Source organism: Phlebotomus papatasi, chromosome 3, assembly GCF_024763615.1.
Source record: "Phlebotomus papatasi isolate M1 chromosome 3, Ppap_2.1, whole genome shotgun sequence".
In the NCBI taxonomy this organism is placed as follows: domain Eukaryota; kingdom Metazoa; phylum Arthropoda; class Insecta; order Diptera; family Psychodidae; genus Phlebotomus; species Phlebotomus papatasi.
This window is the reverse complement of record NC_077224.1, coordinates 27,303,201-27,320,380: the sequence shown is the minus strand read 5'-3', so window position 1 is coordinate 27,320,380 and position 17,180 is coordinate 27,303,201. Positions and strand designations below refer to the sequence as shown.

The 17,180-nt window shown below is 33.1% G+C and overlaps 1 protein-coding gene across 1 annotated transcript in view; it reads right to left on the bottom strand.

Annotated features, from left to right (window-relative positions):
• Window positions 1-6,308: 6,308 nt before the first annotated feature.
• Window positions 6,309-17,180, bottom strand: part of LOC129807410 (transmembrane protein 235) — a 63,944-nt gene continuing 53,072 nt past the window's right edge. The window contains exons 5-6 of the mRNA XM_055856658.1: window positions 7,471-7,636; window positions 6,309-7,396 (exon numbers count right to left, since the gene is read on the bottom strand). Coding sequence (XP_055712633.1) covers window positions 7,287-7,396; window positions 7,471-7,636 — 276 coding nt within the window. The 3' untranslated portion in view covers window positions 6,309-7,286. The remainder of the gene's footprint in view (window positions 7,397-7,470; window positions 7,637-17,180) is intronic.

Genomic DNA, 17,180 nt, shown 5'->3' with positions numbered 1-17,180 from the left:
TTTTCTCAAGACTCCAGTTAGATTTCAATTAATGTAAATAGCCAAAAAGAAACTTTTTTCCCCGGGTCATATATGACCCTAAAGACGCGAAAGAGTTAAAGCTGGCTTTACATTAGACATAATTTATTGAAATATTTCTTTTCAATATCAAAGGGACAGATAATCCTAACCGGCTTATGTAGGTGAGATTCTTAACGTGAGCTAACTCGGAGTGCATGCAAATTCGATTTAGAGCTGAAGTTGGGAGACGCCATTCAGTTATCTTGAATAAAATTCGTGAAATTATACAAATTTTGTATTTAAACCAAAATATCAAGGATTTGGATGAACTGACAGAAAAGTGATATATGGGTGAAATGTAGACCAGAATGTTCTCTATAATTTTCCCATAGAACATGATCTCATCGATTACTCAGAAGTCAAGATAAGCGAGGTTTTTTGTTTCTTAACTCGTTTTTTCATCCAGAGTTCCCCAAGTAATCATTTGTTGAACTTCAACTATATCAAAGAATTGTTGTATTTTGTGGGACTTTCCATTTAAAACCCTATTTTAAGTGTCTTGGTGGAGTAGAGGCAGTCAAATTGGCATCTGAGTGATTTCAAAGCGTTATTATGGGAAAAATCAATTTTTTCACACTTAAACGGCAAAATCGGAGTGATAGCGTGGTCTGAGTGGAAAATGATGTATGAACGAAATGTAGAGACAAATGTGCTCTACAATTATGTTGAAGTAATCATCAAAATCGGTTCAGCGACAGTCGAGATAATTGAGGTTATGTGATATTGAAATTGGTTTTTCGACTGTGGCGCCCCTGGTGTTGGTCCCACGAAGTTCAAATATTCTAGAAAGTTGTAGCATTTGGTGAGATCTTTCGTTTAAGCCCTCATTCATCAAAATCGGTCACATAGAACCGGAGATATGATTTTTTGAATTTTGTGAACTTTGACCCCTCATATCTCCGGTTCTATTGAAACCACAGCGCACATACGCACCATTTTGGAAACGTCCTAGACTGGACTACAACATACTAAAATTTCATTAACTTGCACAATGCCGTTTTTGAGAAAAATGTCTTTGAATTTCGATGAATTTTGACGCTATCACAGCGCCACCTGTGGTGACTTTTTGAACTTCCATCTGAAAGTGCTCATCGAGACGAAACCAAAAAGGTAAAATTTATGTCGCTATGTTAATTAGAACCGGAGATAGAGGCCGGTCAATGTTCGAACTTTGACCCCTTATAGCTCGGGTCAGGGGTTATGGATCGACTTAAGGTTTTTTTTGTTTGATAGGTATAATCAACGGCTACAACATACTAAAATTTCAGCCCGATTGCATAAGGAATTTTTGAGTTATTTAACTTTAAAAATTTAAAAATTTTCTTTTTAATAATAGCGCCCCTAGCGGTGGTTTTATGAACTTGCGATGTTAGAAGGGGGAGTGGCATTTCACGAGAGCTTTCCAAAAAGCCCTCATTTTTTAAATTCTGACAATTAGAACCGGAGTTATGGCCATTTTAAGAAATTTTTTTTGGACCCTTATAGCTCGGGTCAGGGGGGTCGGGGGACCTTAAGTTTGGTACTGATGGAAAGCTCTAAGGCCCAGCTATAACATACTAAAATTTGAGCCCGCTCGATGCCATAGGGGCGGAGCTATTGAGAAAACAAAAAAAGGGGGGTCTTCAAAATGGCGGAAGGAGGGGTGGGGGGTGGGGGGTCAATGCACCATGTTGCAATTTTCATACGATATTTAACCTTTGCCGAAAACCACAAGTCGATATCTTTTTTAGTTTAGGAGCTATTAAGCTCCAAAGAGCGGCCGGACGGCCGGCCGGACGGCCGGCCGGCCGGGAACGTAACTTAGCCCCCCATATATTCGTGATCAGGAAGTGGCGAAACACATTTTGGCCAAGTTTGAGCGCGATCGGACGACATGAAATTTTGTTAGGATTATAGTAGGTGAGATTGTTAAGAATCTCACCTAATATTGACAAGAATTGCCTCCAATTGCAAAGATTTATTGACATGAATGTTTCAATATTGAAGAGAATTGTTCAGTGAATGTGTAGGCTGTAGGCAAATACTCCCTCCGTTCCGAAATAAGTCGTACGATTGGAAAAAAATCTTGTTCCGAAATAAGTCATACGTTTGGGAAAAATTGGGATTGGGAAAGTTTGTTGGTAAATGTTTTGTGTATCAACAATTATCTCTTGTAAAGAACTATTGCTAATGTCCAGTACCAAAATTGGGGTCCAGTCTTGATGGTATGTTGAGGAACGAATGTCTTAAAAATGTCTTATTTTTTGCGTTTTATTTTCAATCTAAAATAGGTGCAGAATAGTGAGAGATACAGACTTGGGACCCTCGGGGGAACCCCCCATAAGTTGATCCTGGGACCATTAATATGTCCTTCATTTTGCCCCACCCCTCCCTTTCCCCTCCAAAATCATCTTTTTTGGGATTGCTCAAATCTTGCGATTTCTTTTTTTCAATTCTGGATATGTTTTAAAGAAACATATAAATTGTCCCAGGGTCAACTTATGGAGGGTCCACTGAAGGTCCCAAGTCCCTATTCCCTATCTCTAACTATTTAGCACCCAGATATTCGACAACATAAAAAAGGATGTGTTTTTTATTGCTCATTCTGCAAAATTTGAGCAATAAAAAATGTCATATCGGTAATAACTGTTGAGTTCTACTTGTGCATACTAAAAATTTAGAACAAATTCCAGCCTGTAATGTTAATCACAGTCCATCTTGTAGTAATTCACTATCTACCGGAGCTCTTTGAAAAAAAAACGCGAAAAATGGACAAATTCAACATATCGATTCCTCAACTTACCATCGTGATAGGATTCCCATATTATCCCTGAACATGGAGGATAGTTTATACACACGATATTTGCAAATAACAGAAACATTCTCTGAAACCATTCCTTAATCCCTAAAATTTTTCTCCAAACGTACGACTTATTTCGGAACGGAGGGAGTATTGAAATATTTGTTTCAATATGGAACATTTTATTCAATATTTTTTATTTCATTATTTTGAATGGCTACAAACTAGGCCAAATTATGTCAATAAAAAATTTCAAAGTCACATTGAAATAAAATTTCAAAGAAATTCTAAATATCAAATTCATTTGATATTTCCTTCAATATTTTTTAATGGTCAGGATCTTCCTTCAAAACATCACAGAAAACTGCCAGATTTTCCTTGTTCATGAATGAAAACACATCCAAGATCAAAATCAAAGTCAAGACCAAGACACATCTTTCCAGCTTCCTCTTAGAAAATCCCAGATTCTTGGAATTTGGTTACATATTTTGTTCAATCTCATCAAGAACCCAAATTGGTCAGCACAAATCACCTGCTTCCTGCAGAAATCTCAGAACTTCTGGGATTTTCTTGTTCATTATGCCCAAAGCACTTCAGATACATTCTGTGGTCAGAGGATTCCTGGAGCTTCCTCCAGGAAATCCCAGATCTTCTGGGATTTTCTTGTTCATTATGCCCAAAGCACTTCAGATATATTCTGTGGTCAGATTCCTGGAGCTTCCTCCAAGAAATCCCAGATCTGGGATTTTTTTGAATATTATGTCAAAAACCAGTCAGATACTTTCTGTGGTCAGAGGATTCCTGGAGCTTCCTTCAAGAAGCTCAGATCTCCCAGATCTTCTGGGATTTTCTTTTATATAATGTAAAAAACACTTCAGATACTCCAGGAATTATCTGACCACAGAATGTATCTGAAGTGCCTTGGGCATAATGAACAAGAAAATCCCAGAAGTTCTGGGATTTGCTGAAGGAATGCTCCAGAAATCTTCTGTCCAACTTGGGTATTTTTGGGTGTTCTTGACAAAATACGGAAGAAAATCCTAGAAGATCTGTGAATCATTGACTAGACTGGTGTTTTTTAATATTGAAGTCAATTTGTACAGTGTGTAGGCAATTATTGAAATATTGGTTTCAATATTCGCTTCAATATTGAAGTTTCATTTCAATGTCACTTTGAAATGCTAATATTTCAATAATTTCTCTAATGTGTAGACAGCTTAACAAATATATCAATGCCTAAAATACTTTTACCTCCTAATTTCTCACATTTGTTGAATTCTGATATTATTGGTAAGACGGTAAGACCCGGAAGCATGATAGCTGCGGTACAGGCGGTGGCGTGTGTCGCACGCGGGCGCGATCTCCTCATTGGTCCTTGTATTGTTCTGTTCAGCGAATTATCCAGTCTGCCAAAAAGCATATCTCTTGTGTCATTTAAGCTGTAGGTGTAGATCAGAGGAGTGCAGGAACCGTTGAAACCGAATAAACGTCAAATGAAACATGTACGTCAATATGGTCAAAACGCTACTTCCCGGCGGGACCAAAATACACAGTTCACATGACATACAATGTATTTACGACTTATTCTTGGAGGAAAAATACATAGTTACACATGTATTATGTATTTGATGAGGACTTGTCATTCAAAAATACAAGTTCACTCACATACACAGTATAAACTACTATTTCTGTACTGAGAGTACATAGTTGTACGAAAACTCCGTATAAATTACGTATTTGTAACTGCAAAATAACTGTCAACACACACGACCAAATGGCGACCAAACAAATTTGTCATATGCACCTGCCGTTTTTATTTCCAAATATTGACGAAAATATAGAAGTCACAAGGATTTTAATATATTTTATTCAACCAGAGATAACGAGTGAACAAATTAAATAATCACAAAGTATCATGTTAAAAAAATATTTTCCAAAAACACTCACAGAATGGAATAAAAACTCGCGTATTTTAGGTTTGCAACTTCTTTAATATTATCACTTCACTGTTTTCTACAGATAACACAGCGTCGCATAATTATTATATTATTATAATCACTGAAATTACTAATAATTGTAACACATAATTTGTAAACACTATATTCCAATGGAAACCCGCCAAATAATATCTGCAGATATCTTTAAGATTTCTGTAGAGAAAATCTACACCTCTACAGAATATCTGCAGATAATTCTGTAGATATTCTTACGAATTTTATTTGGGCTTGGGACAAAATTCGTCAGAATATTTCGGCAGATTTTCTGACGAATCTTTGACGAATTTCTGTAGATATTCTGCCGATTTTCTGTAGATTTTTTCTACATTCCAGACTTTCCAGACAAGATGTGTCAGAAGAGATGGAAAAATTTTTCACTGAAGTTTGCAAAATTCAATAGAGTTATTTTTGTGATATCACGGTGTTTATATAAATAAAGAATTCTGCGACGCCGTGTTACAAGTAGAGAAAAGTGAAGTGAAAACTTTAAGCAGAGTATCGACCTAAATTTCGTGTTTTTGTATCATTCCATGGGCGATTTTTAAAAAATTAATATTTTTGCTCGCATCTTTTTACTTATTTAAAATGTTTAATCGGTAATGCTTGTTAAGCAGAACATACCATTTTCTTTATAACTCCTACAGTTTCTACATAAATCAACAATATTTTTGTGAAGTAATGGACACTATGCCGATTTTCTCGGCAGAAATTCTACCGAAAATCTGTAGATTTTCTGCAGAAATTCTGCCGAAAATCTACAGATTTTCTAGCAGAAATTCAGCAGAAAATCTACAGATTTTCTCTGAATACACTGGAATATACCGTTAAAATTCAAAAAACCTCAGAGTAAAATCGGCAGGTAGAATAATGATTTGACGGGAAATATTTCCTGTTGTCAAAGCAGCTGACAACACGCCAGCCAACAGCATTTTCTGTCATACGGGGTTTTTATTATATTTACGATGTATGTAGTACTACGTTTTTACTCTGTAAAAGATAATACTTCACACGGACACACTCACACCAAAGCACACTTCGGGTCTCATTTGGTGCAAATAGTACTGAGTAAAATGTATGGGCGTACATGATGATACTGAGTATTCGTACAACGTATATACACAATTTATACGTAGTTTGGTCCCGCCGGGATTGAGCAAAGTTATTTTGACGTTAATTCGGTTTCAACGGTTTTTTGCACACCTCTGGTTTTTTGGCCTGTCAAGGTTATTTTATTTTTTCTCTTTTTTTCCTTTTCTTACTTTTTTTGTAAACTCTTTTTGGATGATGCAGATGGCTCGTACAACTTGAGAAAAAAAGTTTCCACCATTTTCACTGTAAGGTTGGTCACCAACGCTAAGACGGCAGTGGCCGTTATTATTCTTTAAGCTCCGTATCTCTCAAATATTCTTGCAAGAGCATTAGCTCAGAAGCAGCTATATATTAATAAATTGAAATTGAAATTGAAATAGAAATTTAATATAAAAATGTTTTTTATTCGATTGAACTTGTCCAAATACATAAATTTAGCATCTCTAGAAAGTCTATATTCATCTAATACATGTTTTTTCTATGATACCGCAATAAATAGTGGGATTAAAGACACTGAATTTTTTCGCCATTTTAACAACAATTCAGTCTTTAATTTAATGTTACACCTCGATTTGATTAGAGATTCCCTATCGTTGATTATCCATCTTCCTTTTTTTCACACCATGTTCAACAAACGAGGTAGAAGGATTCTTCATAAGTGCTAACTGTTTAAAAAATAAATGGAATGTATTGAAATTTTGCTTTACAATGAACTTGAGTAATTTTCTAATGTTTCGGAGAGCAACATGGAAAAAAAGTATTTTTCTTTTTAAATTTTAATAATAATAAACTAAAAATAACTAATCCTATTTCAATTATAAATAATCTGTGAATGTTGAATATATTTACAGAACAATTTGGAAAGCCATTTCAGTTGGAAGTTTTGTTCATTTTTCTTAATTCACTCCTTCTCATTCTTTTTTTTATATCTTACGTATTCTGAGGCCACCAATTTATTCCTTTTTTATCCTTCATTTCTCTTCTGTTTTTTTTTTAGTTATTACACAATTACAATTAAAACTTCCTAACTAAACAATTTATTAACTGTAGAATTAGCAACTTTTAAATTTTTACGATTAGTCGTCGTTCGTCTTTTTTATATCTTGTAACCTTAAACAAATAAGAATTGATAATTTTAAAATAAAAAAAAACACTTTCCCTCCCCTCAACGAGGGATTATTGTATCATCTTTTTCATCGTCTTGTTAGAGGCAGAATTTGTAGTCAATGTGGAATTTATCATCGCAAGAAACTTCCCCCTTAATAAAAGAAAACTTCCTGAATGACAAAATCAGTTGATGAATGGAGAAGCCAATTGGAAGACGTTAGAGAGATTATTTACAACACAAAATGGAATGATTTTCAGTAGTTGTACGGTCCATATTGGGATCCATGGTAGTAAGGTCCAGGATAGATCTGAGGCTGAGGATATCCTGCCCCATAAGGGTATGGTGGTTGTTTCTGTGGGTAAACTGTTGAAAGAAAAGTAAACAGCATTCCAATGAAGGTTATTCAACCACCAAATTTTTTTCCTGCCACTTCTCACCTGGCATCAAATACTGCAAATTGAGCTGTTCCTCCTTTTCACGCTCACTCCGAAGGCATACAGCAGCTCCTGACAGAAGAATTGCTGCCACAAGACTCGATGCTACACCTGCCCATGCCACAATATATGACCAATCGTAGGAAATTCGTGTATTGTCGCGCAAAACCTTCAGAAAAGAATTTAAAGTATTGCAAAATATAATTAAAAATTATAGTCGCAAAAACAATATGCATTCTTATTTAAAAGGTGTGACAGTGTTTTACAGCTTTACGGAATGTTCAACTTAGAATGCTTAACTTGGAATGCTCAACACTAAACCGATTTAAACCGATTTATATCATAGATAAAAACCAATCATGGTTTCATAAAATTAGTTTAGGTTTGTTAAAGATTCCCAAGACCTTTTCAATGAACCCAAACTTGGCCTAATCGGTTGAGAAATGTGCTCTCTGGAGTCCATTTAACACTTGACCTTGAAAAATCGTTATTAGGAATAATTCAGCAGTATTTTTGTATATTATCGAAGTGCCCGCCTAACTTTATTTTAAAGTTAAACTTCCTTTCTGCTAACGTCCAGACGGACGCAGACAAGTAAGGCTTTTCGATTTCATAATATTTTATGTTCAATGATTTACGATCGATTTAATTCAATTTATTAATGAACAAAATAATGCAATAAAACACTCTAACTTAATAAAAAAATCAATTGGAGAAAAATAATTAATTTTCCTTAATGTTTTATTTGTTGTGCATCCACACATTTGCCAAAATGCACTTAACCCTTTAACGACGAGACAGTTTTAGCTGACCGAAAATCAGCAATAAAAATTAAACCGATAAACAAAACTTGTGAAACGTCTTACCTACATCTAACCTTCGAAAAGCCGACAGAGTCTGATTTGGTGTATTTTTTGTCTCTATGAACGATAGGGACAAAAATAACCCAAAAATTCAAATATTAGGTAAGATTCTTAACAATCTCATGTATTTTTTCTGACGATACTAAATAATAGATCATTTTCACTCTAATGAAAAATATTATGTTTGAGTGGTATTATAGTTTCTTATTCCAAAACGGTTTTGCTTAAAAAAATTGGAAGTATAAAAAAATAATTAAAATCAATTTTCTATATGACAATTTAAAAAATTGTCATTTTCTAGCTTAAAAATTTACTATATATTAGATGAGATCATATATTCTGTCAGTAGAAGAGGTAAAAAGTTTGGAGTGGTATATCTCAGCTCCTGATGAACATAATTGGATGAGTGAACTATTGTTGGAAAGCTTGGTTCATTAGCTTCCAGAATCTGGTATATATAATTGGCTATGGGTAAATCATGGTCATCCAGAACCATTTATGTCGAGGAAGACACTTTTTGCAACGTCTTTTTTGGCCATCTACTGCTGGGACCAGGAGTGACCCACAATTCTCGCACTTGGACTGTTCGTTAGAGGAACTCAAAGGGTATAATTTGTGGAAGAAACTTTTTTTTTGGACGTCTTACTTTTTTATATTTATCGACTTTTGCAAGAATTTTAACATTTTATACGCATAGAAAAAAATGACAGAAATCATTCTATCTCATTTTCTGGACAAACTAATGAAGATATCGACTTGGTATGTTCTAAGTACTCCCCCATAAGTTAATCCAAGGAATCCAAATATCATATCAATTTCATCCCCACGTCTATCCTTCCCCTCCAGAAACCACTCTTTTAGGATTTTTGTAATTTTTTCCTTGCGTGTAAAATGTTAAAATTCTTGCAAAAGTCGATGAATAAAAAAAAGTAAGACGTCCAAAAAAAAAGTTTCTTCCACAAATTATACCCTTTGAGTTCCTCTAACGAACAGTCCAAGTGCGAGAATTGTGGGTCACTCCTGGTCCCAGCAGTAGATGGTCAAAAATGATGCTGCAAAAAGTGTCTTCTTCGACATAAATGGTTCTGGATGACCATGATTTACCCATAGCCAATTATATATACCAGATTCTGGAAGCTAATGAACCAAGCTTTCCAACAATAGTTCACTCATCCAATTATGTTCATCAGGAGCTGAGATATACCACTCCAAACTTTTTACCTCTTCTACTGACAGAATATATGATCTCATCTAATATTTATTGCAAATAACTGTAGACTTGCAAAAAATATATAATACACGTAAACATAAGAAAAAAAATAACTTTAGCTAGTCATGACAAATTATTTTCTTTATGGGACACCGGTGTTCCAATCGTCCTTAAAGGGTTAATCTTTTAATTGTGTTAATTTTAGGGCTCGAACTCAAAGAGAGAGCAGTATGGGAAACTGGGGCAGTTTCCCCTACTGGATAGTAAACATGAAATAGTTGTTGAAAAATTTTATATATAAACTACTTTTACCAGACAAGGATCTCTATATTATATTTATGAACTCATATAGGGTAGAGTTAGCCCTTTTGGCCATGTAAGCACTTTTGGTCACCTAAAGTAAAATCACATTGTAAGGCAATTATGAGTTTATTTAGAACAGCAAAATGGGTCTTATTTCGTGACCTCTAATCTAACGAATCAGAAAACCATATGTGATTTTTTATCGACTTGATTAATTCTAAGTTTTTGAAATAAATTCTCGACAAGGTAAACAATCACTAAAAAAACATGGGATTCTTAATAAACTTGTCAATGTTAAGAGAAATTGTTTTGCATTATTTCATATTTTTTTTATGAAAATAGTTGATGTTATTCAATGAAAGTCCATTTCTTAATTAACTAAATTTTATTGTGATATCATCCTTAATAAGATTTTCTAACAAATTAAATGAAAATCGGATGTGGCTAAAAGAGCTTACTTTTTTCGGCTGTGTAAGTACTTTTGGCCGTTCATTTTCCCATACATTTTACACGTGGCGCACCTCGCGGATTTCAGTAAAAACAATCGTGATTTTTGACTGATTTTTACATCAAATAGAAAATGTGCAAAAAGTTGTTTAAAATACTCTAATAATCACATAAAATTGGTGTTAATTAAGAATAGGACTTGTGCTGTGTATTTGTGAAAGTTTTCGAGAGCTATTTCTTCTGTTATTTTATTAAAATTCTATTCGAAACAAGTGGCCAAAAGTGCTTACAAAGTGGCCAAAAGTACTGAAACATGCATAGTTCCATAAAATGCATTTTTCACTAAAATATCCAAAAAATGTTGGGAATTCTCTTGGATTATTCGGAAGAAACGGCTTTAAGGTATCTTTGTACAAAATTTCATTTTATTTAAATAAAGATTATAAAAATTACAAGCACATGAAACCTTAAAGTGGCCAAAAGTACTTACTCCACCCTACGGTGATACAGCTTTATTTAGGGACACAGTGACAGTGCCTTAGAATCGGTTATAGGCAATAACAACTGTATTTGCTAAATAGGGTAGAGTCAGCCCTTTTCGCCATGTAACTACTTTTTCGCCACCTAATATAAGACAACTAATTTAAAGCATTTAAGAATAAGTAGCATTTCAAAACTCATAATATGTTCTGTTCTAATACCCCAATACGTTATTACGTCTCTTAATTAATTGAAATACGTTTTAAAACAGGTGGCGAAAAGTACTGAAACAAACATAATTGAGGAAAATGCATATTTTTCGATGAGATTCTCTAAAATTCTCGAGACGTATCTTAGATATATAGCCAAAATCCCGAAAGCCAAAATCCCGAACGCCAAAATACCAAACGCCAAAATCCCGAAAGTTAAAATCCCGAATGGGCCAAAATCCCGAAAGCCAAAATCTCGAATTCTTAAAAGTGTCATAGCTACTCCCACGATTGCATCCGCACTTGCTGGAGGCAAAGGGAAATCTTCTGTATCTTGGGAAATCATTCTAAGCATTTTCCTCCTTATAATTTCATCCCTATCAGGATTTTGAACATTCGGGATTTTGGCTTTCGGGATTTTGGCCTTTTCGGGATTTTGGCTGCCACCGAGATAGATATTGCTTCAAAGTTTCTTTATACAAAAATTCATTTTAGTCTGACAAAAATATCACACCTTACGAGGCCCCTAAAGCTTAATGGTGGCGAAAAGTACTGACTCTACCCTAGATAAAAATATTCTGATTTGACAAAAAATGTTTGAGGGTCAAATGTTGTATTTTTTATACGAATATGCTTTCTGAATCTTCCACATTACAGAAATATTCCTCATGAGTAAATTCTATGCGAAACTCTTCAATTTTTTTTATTTTAAAAATTTCAAACAATTCCAAGAGCTTCTTGGAATTATTTATTTAAAGAAATCAAGAAATTTGACGATTTGAAAACTTGAAATCCACAAGGTTTGTGTCTTGGATTATCTCAATTCCAAGACATTTGACAGATTTGACATCTTGGTCTTGATTTTTTGATTTCAGAATACCGAAAATTCTAAAATTTTCTTTTATCTCAGTTCTAGAATTGAGGCCATTGTTCGTAAGATGATCAATTCACGAGCATCTTTTTTTTATTTTTCTACAAGCATTTTATCGTAAATGTTCGTAAAGACACAGAAAAGTTTTTGTAAAATGTTGTCATTTGTTTGTAAAATTTAGCCAGATAAACAAAAATGTACGAACAAATGTTTGTAAAAGAACAAAAAATACTCGTCAAGTGACAATGTTACGAACAAATGTTTATGAAAAAGAGCAAATTTTTACGAACTTGTTTGTGGGTTATATGATTTACGAGCATTTCCTAAGTCCCCAGTAGGAATTCACAAACATTTATAAAAAGTTTATTAAATACTTTCTCTGTGTAGAGAAACTTTAGGTCCGAAGCTATGTATTATTGTATTTTTATTATCTTTTTACATCTTGTTGACTTTACTTTAGCTTTAAAGGTGTTATTGGCAGTGAAAATTTTATCGGAATTTCTTTTACTATATGTGTAGATAGACCAAAGGTCAAACTTTAGATCTATGTAAATATTTCACTAATTGAGATGCCCATTGGTACTGACATTTCTAAAGGGAAGATTGGAAAGTCAATTTATAAGAAATTTTATGGAATCTCAAAGCCCCTCTCTTCAATTCTAATGACGACTGGACAGACATTGTGATGTATTCATCAGAAATCTTTATATTCATAAGATTAAATCAAAACGTAATTTTCTGGAGATTGGGAGAGGAATATTGGAAATTACTCTTTATTCTAAATACAATAAAATAACAAAGTTTTCTATTTCAATGAGCTTAACTTCTAAAAATAATTAAAAGTTTATATTAAAATAATTAAATGTTTTAATCAGATGTTCTACATCCGCAACCCCATTAAAAGGATAAGCAAAGTTAAATGGAGAAGGTAGAATAGATGAAAAAAGTAAGTTCTTTTTAACATTTATTCAAATTTTAGGTAAATAGTTCAGAGAAACTAAATAAACAACGTGATCTCTTACTTAACATAAAAAATTGCATGATCAGTCTATTTAATCCCGGTTCATTATTATTCAAGCACTTGTCTTTAAGTGTTTAACAAACGGGATTCCTTAACATTGGCACTACATCTATACCTTTTGAAGCATTTAAAAACTGCATATATAATAATTTGGTTGCTTTTTGATCATAAATGCTGTATAATTCACAAGCTGCAATAGAAGTTTCAATAAAAGAAAATCATATTATCTTCAGCAGAAACAATTTAAGAAATCATCCCTTCTATATTCTATATATGGCAGACTGACAATTTACCACATTTTTTGTTTTAAAATTTGGTTTGGAGTAAATTAATTTGATTGCTTTCTCAATATCTAACGAATCTATTAATATTCAGTCCAAAACCACAATTTATTCAAAAAACTATCCGTATAAGAAAGTGAAGTTAAGTCATTGTTGCGTCTTAGGACTGAAGACCGTTTTTGTTTTAAAGAAACGAATTCTCTGGCGAACACCGGAAGAATCACAACTAAATAGAACTCCGTCAGACATACAGTACGGGACAAAATTGCATCAATGCCTCACGGTTCTCTATAAAAAAAATAATATCTCAGGATCTAATTTATATTTCGCCTTAAACTTTTATTTCTTTGAGAGCCCTATTGTAAAGCTACAAAATATGCCTGATAAGATTTTTTTTAGCAACAGGGCTAATATGTCTTTTCCAGCCATTTAAAGAAAGGATGCATTGGTATACAATTTTGTCCCTTGTTCTGAAACGCAACTTTTTGGTCTAAAATCTTATTTTATGGATTATTTACGTTTATAGGAGTGCAATATTATGACATCCGGAAGTTATAAACGCTTTTTCCAAATTTTTCGCATTCAAAGTAAATAGGCACAAGAAGAGAAATTTATTTGTTAAGTTCTTGGGATACATTCAAGTAAACTAAAGAGACTGGAGTGTATTTCTTAACCTATTCAGGCAAGTTTAAGTTCGCTGTAATACGGGTTTCAGACCTTAGGCTTAGCCATATGGTTTAACTGTTATAATTCCTCATCAGTCAAAATATTTTGGAAAATTTAACTTAGGATTGGATTATTAAGAACGAATGACCTATTAAATTCTGAAAAAAAAAAATTGGATGCCATTTAGGATTCTGAGAAACTGGACTAAACCTCTAGTCTGAAGACCGCTTAAGGGTCTTAGAATCCTAGACAATTTTGAACCAATTTTTAATTAGATGCATCTAAAAAAATATTATAGTACAGTGGGACCTCGATAGAGCCAATCCCCGATAGAGTCAATCTCCAATAGAGTCAACAGCTATTTCCTTACTCTAGGGACTCCGATAGTGTCAACTTGGACCCAAATTGATTCCGATAGAGTCAACTTTTCTTGTATTTATATGATTTTATTATGATCTTTTCGAAATAAAAACCAGTCTTATTGTGTATCAACGTAACAATTTGAATTGAACACAATAAAAAATATTTATGTAAGGACATGGTAATTTTGTGATAAAATTCGTAGAAATGTCAATCGTGTAATCATTTTCCACCAAAATAATTTTCTTCACCTGATTTTAAGCTTTTTGACCGATTGAAAGTTCTCTTGTCTTTTCTCTCTTGTCTTAAGACTTTTTGTTTAGGTCTATGATCACAATGTAAGGAATTTTGATCCAACATTAATTTGTAAGTGAATAATATTATGGCAAAAACATAAAATATGAACTCGAATTGCAAAAAAAACGTACAGGATGCTAGGTTTTTTGAGTATAAGATAGTGAAGAAACTTTTCTAAATTTATTCGATTTTTTTTTAAAAACCTTACTTCTTTAAAAAAATGTACATGATAAACGATCATAAAAATTACGCTTCTAAAGAAATCGTGTAAATTTATTTTAACTTACATTTTTAATTTAAAAAATCAGTATCTCAAAAGAAAATTTGGGTCAAAAACAAAAATAAGCAACAGAAAATTATTTTTTTTAAGCAAATTCATTAAAAAGAAATCGCCTTTGGGTATGCAAATTTTCTTGATTCATAATGCCATTTCGCGCGTTTTTTTTGGTCCCGAAAATGTGCATAATCCCGGGACTGAGTGTAATAACTAATAATAAAAATATTTTTAAAAATCATTCCTTAATCTCCAACTTTTGCCTAAACATACGAGTTTTTTGGGCCAGAGGGTATGGAATTTATGGATTAATTTAATAAAATATTCTACTATTGTGTTGAATTTATCAATACTCTAGTACAAACATAAAATAATACCAATTTATATAAAAATTTCACATTTAAATTAATTTTTTTGGACTTCGATAGAGTCAACGAATCCAATAGAGTCAACAGGGGTGAAAATAATTAGATGACTCTATTGAGGTCCCACTGTAGTTGTTTTCTTAAATTGCTTGGTGAATTTTTTTTAAGACTAACTGCGTTATCACACTTCCACATTAAAATTTTAATGTGATTCACATTAATTGTCGCTTGTGAGCGTCCAAATATGTTATTTGTGTCTTTGAGTCACTTAATATTTGGGGTTTTTCTATTTATTGATAAAGAAGTGGACTTGGCCTGCAAAAATAAGTTTAAATTTACCTAAAGCATAAATATTTTTCACGTTAAAAAATTAAAGAGAAAATCGCATTAATTTTTCGCATTAATGCTATAAATCAATTTATATCAAATTTTGCGGGCCAAATCTATCTTTTTATCAACAAATAGATCAAATTTTGAATATAAAATGATTCAAACACACAAATTACACATTTGGACTCTCACCAGCGACAATTAATGTGAATCATATTAAAATTTTAATGTGCAAGTGTGATAACACAGTAAAGCACATAATTTAATAATAATAACATAATAATAATAACATAACTTATTAATTTAATAGTGATATATTAAATTATGGGCCCCGGTAAAAAAACTATAAAAAGCAAAAATCACTAACCCAGAATCTCAAATGCCAAAATCCCAAATGAACCAAACTCCCGAAATCAAAAATCCCGGATTCTTAAAAATGTACAGTCGAGTTCCTTAAATTTGAACTCCTCAAATTTGAACGAAGGTTGCATTCAATATGTAAAATATGAGATTATGTAAAAGAAATTTTGCATGGAGTATGAATTAGAACTATTTTTCTCTGATGTTTCCCCAATATGTCTTACTCCCTCCGTTCCGAAATAAGTCGTACGTTTGGGAAAAATTCTTGTTCCGAAATAAGTCATACGTTTGGGAAAAAATTGGGATTAAGGAAAGTTTGTTGGTAAATGTTTTGTGTATCAACAATTATCTCTTGTAAAGAACTATTGCTAATGTCCAGTACTAAAATTGGGGTCTAGTCTTGATGATTTGTTGAGGAACGAATGTCTTAAAAATGCATTATTTTTGGAGTTTTATTTTTAATCTAAATTAGGTGCAGAATGGTGAGAGATACAGACTTGGGACCTTTGGGGGACCCCCCCATAAGTTGACCCTGGGACCATTAATATGTCCTTTATTTTCCCCCCACCCCTCCCCTTCCCCTCCAAAATCATGTTTTTTTTGGGATCGCTCGAAAACACGTCGTGCGATTTTTTTCTTCAATTCTGTATATGTTTTAGAGAAACATATAAATTGTCCCAGGGTCAACTTATGGGGGTCCACTGAAGGTCCCAAGTCCCTATCTCTCACCATTTTGCATTCAGATATTCGAACACATAAAAAAGGATGTTCTTTTTATTGCTCATTCTGCAAAATTTGAGCAATATAAAAATCCCATATCGGTAATAGCTGTTGAACTCTACTTGTGCATACTAAAAACTTAGAACAAATTCTAGCCTGTAATGTTAATCACAGTCCATTTTTTAGTAATTAACTATCTACCGGAGCTCTTTGAAAAAAACGCGAAAAATTGACAACTTCAACATATCGATTCCTCAACTTACCATCGTGAAAGGATCCCCATATTATCCTTGAACATGGAGGATAGTTCATACATAAGATATTTGCAAATAACAAAAACATTCTCTGAAACCATTCCTTAATCCCTAATTTTTCGTCAAACGTACGACTTATTTCGGAACGGAGGGAGTATTATATTAATTTCGTCAACAAATTCCACCTATTTAACAATAAATTCCATTGATAAAATTCTCCAAAGTTATTTTCCTTAATTTAGGAAAAGTGAATTTTACATAAATTCCGTTACGTTTTTGAAAATATTGTTCAAATTTGAGGAGTGAGAAATGTCATATATACCCCAAATGTTCAAATTTAAGGAACTCTACTGTAATAGCAATAGCTATTACGAGATATTAATAGCTATTTCGAGATTTTAG